Source organism: Gekko japonicus, unplaced genomic scaffold (genome assembly GCF_001447785.1).
Source record: "Gekko japonicus isolate JY-2015 unplaced genomic scaffold, Gekko_japonicus_V1.1 scaffold59, whole genome shotgun sequence".
NCBI lineage: Eukaryota > Metazoa > Chordata > Lepidosauria > Squamata > Gekkonidae > Gekko > Gekko japonicus.
In genome coordinates this window covers 170,781-180,688 of record NW_015169174.1, presented here as the reverse complement: position 1 = coordinate 180,688, position 9,908 = coordinate 170,781, and the positions used below count along the sequence as shown (strand labels likewise).

Genomic DNA, 9,908 nt, shown 5'->3' with positions numbered 1-9,908 from the left:
CAGTGGCTACAAGCTGTTTGTTTAGAGCTGAAGGAGCAGGTTCCTGACAAGAGGAGCCAGAAAAAACATGACCCCAAATACCCCCTGAGCTCATCACCAGTCAGTGCTTCTGAGCTCATCATAGAGAAGGAGAGAGCTGGTTAAAGGAATGGTTGGGCCTCTGTTCCTGAAAGGGTGGGCTTAATAAGCATCCTGCCATTCAGTTGGGTGGGTCCTGTGGATACCTTCTGATGCCCAGCTTGATTGACCAAGAAGCTGCTGATGGCACTGTGTTGACATCCCGCCCCCCTACGTGTTTGTCTCCTGGTTAAATGATGTCAGGGTGCTAGCAAATGCCAAGGGACCCATTCCCCCCAAAGTTATTGCCTGTGACCCAGAACTGTCAGAAACATGACAGCTATTCTGTGCAAAATAAGAGGAGAAATGGGCATTGGGGACGACTGGGTAGAATGAGTCATGAGAAGGGGGCAGTCCTTCCTATGTGCTACAAAGAGAGGAGAGAGACTCCTCCTGTTCCATGGTGTCTGACAACAACTTATTTTCATGCCAGTCATACCAGTTCTGAGGAGACACACCAAAGTACACCAGTGTGCGGGGATCTGTAAATATCATGGATCCAGGGTGTTCCAAAGAAAACAACTGGCTTCTCAAACTCAAACCCCTCTCTGGGTTAACTTAAGGCATGGAAAAACAGGAGTAGGTGAACCAGCGTTACAGTGGTGCCTCACATAGTCCAACTGCTACCACTTTGTCATGCACTTCAATAAAGATATCTGGTCCCAGTATACACAGGAGTGTCATTTTATTATGCATCCATCCTAATGCTATTGTTTAAGAAATACAAGTTTAAGCAACCTGACACTGCTGTGGATATTATATTAAATGCTTTTTTCCTACCCTTCCTCTAAGGAGCTGATGGTATAATTTCCTTTATCCTCACAACAACCCTGTGAGGGAGGTTATGCTTGGCTTTGTGGCTGTGTGGCGATTGGATCCCATTTTTCATAGCATTCCTTTGTTTAACCCCATTGTAGAAAAAGCTGGAGGGATTTTTGAAATAAACCTGGCAAAACAGGTAAGCGAAGAAAAAACCTTATTCAGGTGGAACATGTAATGAAAGCATAAAATCAGGGACATAAAAATACAAGAAATATAACCTCACCCTAGATCACCTGTATACTCAAACCTGGCTGGTTTCCTGCTTCTAAAACTTTCTTCAAATACATTAGAAGCAGGAAACCAGCCAGGGAGGCAGTGGGGCCCTTGGATGACCAAGGGGTAAAACGAGTACTGAAGGATGATAGGGAAATGGCTGAGAAGCTAAATGCATTTTTTGCCTCTGTCTTCACTGTGGAAGATGAGAAGTGCTTGCCCACTCCAGAACCGCTGATTTCGGGAGGGGTGTTGAAAGACCTGAGTCAGATTGAGGTGATGAGAGAGGAGGTCCTAAAATTGATAGACAACTTAGAAACTGATAAATCACCAGGCCCAGATGGCATACATCCGAGAGTTCTGAAAGAACTCAAATGTGAACTTGTGGATCTCCTGACAAAAATATGTAATCTTTCCTTAAAATCTGCCTCCATTCCTGAGGACTGGAAGGTAGCTAATGTCACTCCCATCCTTAAAAAGGGTTCCAGAGGAGATCCGGGAAATTACAGGCAAGTCAGTCTGACGTCAATACCAGGCAAATTGGTGGAAACCATTATTAAGGAAAGAATTAGTAGGCACATAGATGAACAAAACCTATTGAGGCAGACTCAGCATGGGTTCTGTAAGGGAAGATCTTGTCTCACTAACCTGTTAGTGTTCTTTGAGGGGGTGAACAAACATGTGGACAAGGGGAATCCAATAGATATTGTTTACCTTGACTTCCAGAAAGCTTTTGATAAAGTTCCTCATCAAAGGCTCCTAGGTAAGCTCAAAAATCATGGGATAAAAGGAGAAGTCCTTTTATGGATCAAAAACTGGCTAATTATACTCACAGAGAGTGAGTATAAATGGGCAGTTCTCTCAGTGGAGGGTGGTAAGCAGTGGGGTACCGCAGGGATCAGTACTTGGTCCACTGCTTTTTAACTTGTTCATTAATGATTTGGAGTTGGGAGTAAGCAGTGAAGTGGCTAAATTTGTGGATGATACGAAGTTGTTCAGGGTGGTGAAAACCAGTGAGGATTGTGAGGCACTCCAAAGGGATCTGTCAAGGATGGGCAAATGGGCGTCAACATGGCAAATGGGGTTCAATGTGGCCAAGTGCAAGGTGATGCACATTGGAGCCAAAAATCCTAAATATAAATACACATTGATGGGGCAGAGATTGATCAAGAGATTGATCAAGAGAGAGATCTTGGAATTGTAGTAGATAACCCACTGAAAATGTCGAGACGGTGTGTGACTGCAATAAAGAAGGCCAATGCTATGCTGGGGATTATTAGGAAGGGTATTGAAAACAGATCAGCCAATATCATAATGCCCCTATATAAATCAATGGTGAGACCTCATTTGGAATACTGTGTGCAGTTCTGGGCACCACACCTTAAAAAGGATATTATAGCTTTGGAAAAAGTGCAGAAAAGGGCAACTCAAAAGATAAAAGGGTTGGAACACTTTCCCTATGAGGAAAGGTTAAAGCGCTTAGGGCTCTTTAGCTTGGAGAAAAGACGACTGAGGGGTGACATGATCGAGGTTTATAAGATTATGCATGGGAAAGAGCAGGTAAAGAAAGAGGTACTTTTCTCCCTTTCTCACAATACAAGAACCCGTGGGCACTCCATGAAATTGCTGAGCGGTCGGGTTAGAACGGATAAAAGGAAGTACTTCTTCACCCAAAGAGTGATTAACACATGGAATTCACTGCCACAGGAAGTGGTGGCGGCTACAAGCATGGACGGCTTCAAAAGGGAATTAGATAAGCATATGGAGCAGAGGTCCATCAGTGGCTATTAGCCACAAGGTATAGATAGGGGCTCTGGGGCAAGTGATGCTCTGTCTTCTTGATGCTTGGGGGAGGGGTCAACAGTGGGCTGGCTTCTAATGTCCTGGCCCCACTGGTGGACCTCCTGATGGCACTGGTATTTCTGGCCACTGTGTGATACAGAGTGTTGGACTGGATGGGCCTTTGGCCTGATCCAACATTGGCGTCTCTTATGTTCTTAATTAACTTTGGAGACAGAAAATGTTAACATCAGAGCTGATACCTGTGTACAAGAAAGGTACAGATGCATTTTTGCTCCACATGCTGTCTTTCTTCCCCCTCCAGAAAGAAAACAGGTTTACTCACTTGCACAGACACAAGCTTCAAATTCATTATACATTTATTCAGTTGAACACATTAACGTCCAAAGAGAGCTATTTTTATGAAAAAGAAATGCACTGAGATTGAGGGTTTGATGACACTGTGAACCAGCGTGGCTGACATGCACACACATTTTTGGTTTTAATTCAGATTAGACTAAAAATTTAAAGATGAGTCAACCTATGGAAGAAAGAGCACAGTTGTTCAATAGGTGGTGATTAACACATTATGAAATCTCTGCAGGGGACAGCTGCCACAACAGCAGGTGTGAATAGATGCAGAGCTGACATATGGTACCTACAAAAAGAAAACAAGGTAGCCCAGTCAGGCTTAATCAGTGAATGCAGCAGGCCTGCCAGTTTGGAAAAACGGCCAAGAGGAGTAGCAAAAGTAATATAAAGAATACGGACATATCCACTTCCTCCACAAGAGGCCAGGCTGGCTGCCTCCTGTGGTTCATTCATCAACAGCCCAGTCTGCCTGCACAGATGCATGCCCTAAGAAAGCCTGTCTCCCCCCCCCCCCCCCTTATAATGGGAACAAGTCTCCCCACTGATTTAGCACTGTTCATGCCAGGCAGGACAAAGGATCAAAGCAATGCCCAGATCCACGGGGACTGTCCTATGAGGCTGCTTTACTTGCACTATTAGCCTATTCAGGTCAGTATTGTCCAAAGTGGCTCTGTCATGTCATCTCCTTACCTGATCCCTTCCTAACTGAAGGGGAGATGCCAGGAATTGAACCCGGGACCTTCTGCATGCAAAGTCAATGCTCTAAGGGTGAGGCCAGCCCCATCCATAAGCAAGGGACACCGGGAGCGACTGTTCCCTTTTCACTTCCGTCTCTATTTATGCCTGATCTGTCTAGGAGGGACTGCTGGAATGAATCTTTTGTGTTTATGAGATTTGCTTTGTACTGAGCCAAAGATGTGTCCCTTCCAGGAGGGGAAGTGTTTCTCCAAGGCCTTAGAAAGCCTAACCCCCAGCCCCGTCACTGGAGATCTTTCACCCGGACCTTGCTCTGAATCCTCGGCATGCCTTCCTCTGATACAGGAAGAGCCAAGCAGCAGCAGCAGCAGCAGCATCTTCTGTTCTCTTCTGCATATGTGCGCTCTCTCCCGCTCCCCCCCGCCCCCCAGTGGAAGGCAGCCGTGTTGTTTCCAGCGCAGCCCCAAAGGGCCGTTCCCTGGCCGGGCTCCTCGCTGCTTTGCCAGTCCGACGTGGCACAGCGGGACGAAGGAGGTGCCCCGCCGAGCCCCGGCCCGAGCACGTGTCCGCCCTTCAGCCCGGGCTGTTCTGTGGTTAAAGGCGAGGGGCAGCTCCGGCGGCACTAAAAACAGCTCCCTGCCAGCCCGGAGAGCTATTCTCATCCCGTCAATATTTATTTAGCTGTCTCAGGTGCAGCAGCGCCTCCTGCCAGCCAGGTCGCGCTTCGGGGCGGCGGCGGGAGGCAGCAGGGCGCAGAGGTCACGGTCGCCGGCAGGAAGCGGAGGCGGGCAACGAGGCGGCCCCACCCCCGCGCGCCGCGGAGCACTCAGCTCCCCTCGGTCACCGCGAGGAAGGCCTGGCGGGGCCGGGCGGCCACAGTGCGCGGGCATAAGCGCCCGTCGGGCTTCCCTTCCGTCTCACGCGCGGGGCGGGAGGCTGGGCGCTGGCAGCCGGCCACCTGTTGTTCGGCCGGGTCCAGAGCTGCGTGAGGCTAGGAGGGGACCGGAGACCTGGCTCGGAGGAGTCCCACAGAAGGCGGATGTCGGAGGCCTCGAGCAGCCTCGGTGTCCCCCAGCCCAGCGAGCGCCCCCTCTCGTGCGAGGAAAGCTGGCAGGGCTGCTCCGGCCTACCGCGCGGCTTCCTTTCCCTGCCCGCGTTCACGGCGTCGCCGCAACGTCGCTCCTGAACAGGTCCAGCACAGTCACACCAACCCCTTCCCTACCTGCAGAAAGCCAGCTGCATCGCAGCGATTCAGAGAAAAGGCAGAGAAGGGAAGGACCGAGCGATCGGCCGCATCGTGCTGTCTGCCTGGAGATCTCGGAGACCTACCTCGGAACCCCCACTTTGCCCTGGCAGCTGGCTCGGTGACCCCGAGTCCCTTTCTCTCATTCTGACCTGGATCACAAGGCGGTGGTTGTAAAGAGAAAACAGAGCAGGGAATAAAAATGTTCCGAGCTGCTTTGGGTCCCCGGTAGTGAGAACGATGGGGTATAAATATTCAAATAAATGCAGGTGGACTCCTTCCATTCCCCTACACCTGCCTCCCTATAATCAAAGTGCCTAAACTGTGGGCCATCCTCACTTCGGGGAGAGGGCGGTGGAATCTCAGAGGATGAGATCTTCAAGCAGCCAGCGCCCTCTTCCCTCCGCCCGGCGAGAAGCGGCCGGTATCCACCCTCGCCACACGCTCGTTGACTTTGACTGCACTCTGCTGCCACCTCCTGGCGGAAAGAGGTTCAGGAAAAGCAGCTATTTTGTTGTTCTCTTTCTTCCCTGGCGCTGATGTTTCAGGGCGGGGCTGATGCTGTGGCGTTCTAGTTCTCTCTACTCCCAGTGTCAGTGCAGTTCGGATTTCCCACACGGCCTGTGGGCAGAGAGGTGGTGCTGGCTTTGGGGGAGAAAGGGGAGATGACATTTAGGGGATAAATTAAAAAATGCAAGACCTGACGCTCTAATGATCCCTTTGGAGCAAAGGCAATCCTAAAATGAGCCAACTGCTTGTCCTTCTAAGGGGGAGAAATGGTTGCAATCATCCAGAGACTGCAGGGATGATAAACTTAGCCGGAAGAGGAACAGGAGAGAAACCTTAGTACTTTCAAGATGCCCTAACATCCCTGTACCAAGTTTTTCTCACAGTGCCCCATTCACACATAACAGTGAACACACATACATCTGTCTGTATGAAAGAGCCTATGTGAATTCACTTTCATGTATGAAACCAGGGACCAGTATCTGGAGCCAGTTTGGTGTAGTGGTTAAGTGTGTGGACTCTAATCTGGGAGCACCGGGTTTGATTCCCCACTCCTCCACTTGCACCTGCTGATGTGACCTTGGGTCAGTCACAAGCTCTGGCACAGCTGTCCTTGAAAAAGAGCAGTTTGTGTCAAGAGTTCTCTCAGCCCCACCCACCTCACAGGGTGTCTGTTGTGGGGAGGGGAAGGGAAAGGAGTTTGTAAGCCGCTCTGAGACTCCAAGTGAAGGGCGGGGTATAAATCCAATCTCTTCTTCTTCTTCTTCTATGTGGGGCTTGTATCGTATAGTTGGCTGTGCATCCATTGACTGTAATATGATTACTCAAACACACATAAAAAAAAAACTGTGAGTATAGGGTACATGGATTGTATTGCATTCACTGTTAACTTCTGCATAGGGCTTGAAAGTCATTTGATTGGGAAACCCTGACTTGCACAGGCTACTTAATCATATCCTCCATATAGGAAAATGTGAAGTGGCCCTGGGACTCGGTGGGAGGGCATACTCAGGGCTATTTTGGGGCAGGACACAGGAACGGAGTTCCGTCTGGCTTTAGAGTTGGCCACATCCACTACAGCCAAAACCTCTGTGTGTGATCCCCGGGCGACTCCGAGGCGGGTGGGCCAGGGGGACCCCTGGAAGGATTGGGGTGCCCTTCAAGGGGGGGGGGCGTGCCCAGGCTCCCTGCAGCCACAGGGCGCCCGGGCAAGCCAAGGGAAGGCATGGGATGTGGCCTAATATGCTAATGAGTTTCTGCTGATGGGTGTGGCCTATTATGCTAATGAGCTCCTGCTGGGCTTTTTCTACTAAAAAAAGCCCTGGGCATACTTCTTGAATGTAGAAAAGCCTACACTCCCCAGGAAATCTTTTGAGCACCGAGGCGAGACTGTTCTCTTACTGAGAGGGAGGGGGAAATTCCAGTATTACTTTGCATTACCCTTTCCTTTTTTAGCAACTTGAAAAACACCCCAGATCAGCACTTCCTCCCCTTGCAGGCAATGGTAGAGTACATGCTTCTCAGGTGCCAGCCAGGCCAAACTCCAAATAGCACACATCATCCTTACTATTGTAAGGATGTACCTCAAGCGGAAGGATGGGTGTTGTGCTTGCCAGCTACTGCTGGTGAAGCTAAAATAGCTGTGGTTAACATATTCATGATATAAAACAGTAAGAGGAATGAAACCATATTAGTAAGGCAGTTCTTGCTACTCTATTTGGCTTTGTTCATTTTTTTGTTGCTCAGGAAGCTACAGAGAAGCAACACTGCCACCAAGTGGAAACTGTTGGTCTAACTTCTCTTTTCAGAGGACTTGAAGAGAGACTGTTTGCGCCTCTTGTGTTATGAGCCCTAACTATAAGGATAGTTAGGGTAGCCATGTTGGTCTGAAGCAGCACTAGACTCGAACTTTATAAGGAAGATCTGCTTCTGTCCTCAACCACATACAGTAGGTCTCAGACAGACAGCCACAAGAGCCATATCATAGTAATGAGCTACTGAGAGCTGGTGCACTAAGAATTTGCATAGGGTTAATTGTTCATAGTTAATTGTTCTTGCACTGAAATCACTGGAAACTTCAAGCTGAGACAAAACTAGAAGTAGCAGGGGAACACACACTGTACAGAGACCAGTAATGTGATGGTACAGCACAAGAGGCTGGGCTACCTTGTGCTACGTCAGAGAGATCAAATGTTTTGGCAAAGTTCATATGAGGCTGGTGTGCTGCTGGGACATTTACTGTAAATATTGCATTTTCAGTTTCTCCTCAACAGACATTTTGATTCCATAATGTAAAACATTTAGCGTTGCATCAGTAATTGTATAGATTTTGCATACACAAACAAGTTTGTCAGTATGAGATGATGTACTCCTGCTGTCTTCCACAGAAAAGTCCACCTGCAGCTGCTCCACAACTTCCATTCATTTCAGTGCCACTCTGTGACAGGTATCCAAGCAAGCTGCACTGAAATGAACGGGGGCTGCTCGGCAGCAGTACTTTGGGAAGGAGCACCTGGAGACAGCTGACTATCTGCCTGAGGGCTGCAGCCTTGTCTCTTTTGCTTGCCCTTGGTTGATGCATCCCTACAAAGGTGAGCAATATTATTATAAAGAAAGATCAGTTTTTTTCTTTTTTTTAAAAGGCTCTCTGATCTTTGAGCACACATTTTCTAAAGGGACAGCTTGTAATGATTTTTCAATCATTCCTTCACATGAAATCAATCCATCATTGCTTGGGAGGAAGGCATAATATTGATTTCCCCCCCCCTTATTGTGTCAACACACTTTGGCGGACGTCCATGCACCAATTAAACTGGAGTATTTAGATTTAAGATGATTTATGCACAAGGATTTCAACGGAATTGAACTGGATTAACGCCAAGTGCACTGGCTCAACTGATCTGTGAACCAGGTTGCTTAGTGCACAAATCCCCGCACGGTCCCTGTCAGAGAGGGTGGCGGACTTCTGGCCACTGCCCAGCTGGGATTTGTGGCCAGAACACAGAGAGATGTTTGCAAGCAGCTGCTCTTTGCCAGTGAGAAATATGGCTCTTTGGGAATGGGGCTCAGTGAGGCATGACCAGCATTGGCTCTGGAGCCACAAGGTCAGATGATATGAACACGAGCAGACTCTCCCTGTCCCTTGGTTATGATGACAGGGTAGGTTGGCTCTGCTCCTGAGACCAAGAGATGTCTGGCCTCTGAGCCATTGGGGGTGAGGAGTGGGGATTATGATATGCTGGGAGCCCACGGCTGCAGAATGTTCTATGCCCACATCAATGGGCATAGAATGGCGTAACTCGGCTTAAGACTGCAGAGCACACTGGACCTTTTGGAAGAAGCGCTCATGCGAAGGAGCACCTGGCAAAACCCTGAGACCCAGAGAGTGTCACAGTGAGGCCTGAAGCCCTGCCACCTGTTTAGATCCATCAAAGTCAAGGGGCTCAGAAGGGAGTGACTCTGCTTAGGATGGCACTGTAAGGAGTCCTGGCCCACCCTGCCCATGGAAAAGCATCTTGCAGACTCCACATGGCGTATCTTCTTCTGTGGGAATAGCAGGCTGCATCCCTCGAACGCATCAAGAAAGCACAACTACAGCAGCACAGTGGGAGGAGCCTATCAGCCAGCAACAAGCCAGCTCCCAGTGTGCCCGTGGGGCGGCGGGGGCACTGTCCATCTCATTCTCCGCTGCAGTGGAATGCCAGGAGTGTAACACTTGAGGACGGCAACCCTGACAAGGGAACCAGGTCTGGAGAAACTGCTCAGCAGAGTTGCATCCGGCTGCTTATCTGCCAACTGGTATGGTTTTCTGAGCCAGGGCAGCCCAAGTGCTCCAGCTGGGTCACAGTTTCTTGAAATCCTCCAGAGCTGTCCTAGCAGCATTGCGGCCCACAGCTCCCATCACTCCTCCTCCTGGGGGGAGGGGCGAGAAGAGAGAGATTGGAAGGATCAGTAGAGCAACTCACCTGCACAGTAACCACCACTAGATAGTAAGGTGGTAGAGCCAATGGGGACAGCGGTGGTCAGCAGTCATGGCTGAAAACAACACGGGAGGCATTTCCCCACACTCTTCCAATTCCTACTTTCCACCAACATGGGAAAGGAGCGGACAAGCTGAAGCCAAACTAACTGCAGGTTGTAACTGTTGCCACGCCCCTAC

At 49.4% G+C, this 9,908-nt stretch overlaps 1 protein-coding gene across 1 annotated transcript in view; it reads right to left on the bottom strand.

Moving 5' to 3' along the window:
* Nucleotides 1–7,969: 7,969 nt before the first annotated feature.
* PYROXD2 (pyridine nucleotide-disulphide oxidoreductase domain 2) overlaps nt 7,970–9,908 on the bottom strand; it is a 16,118-nt gene continuing 14,179 nt past the window's right edge. Inside the window, exon 16 of the mRNA XM_015415914.1 lies at nt 7,970–9,661. Coding sequence (XP_015271400.1) covers nt 9,591–9,661 — 71 coding nt within the window. The 3' untranslated portion in view covers nt 7,970–9,590. The remainder of the gene's footprint in view (nt 9,662–9,908) is intronic.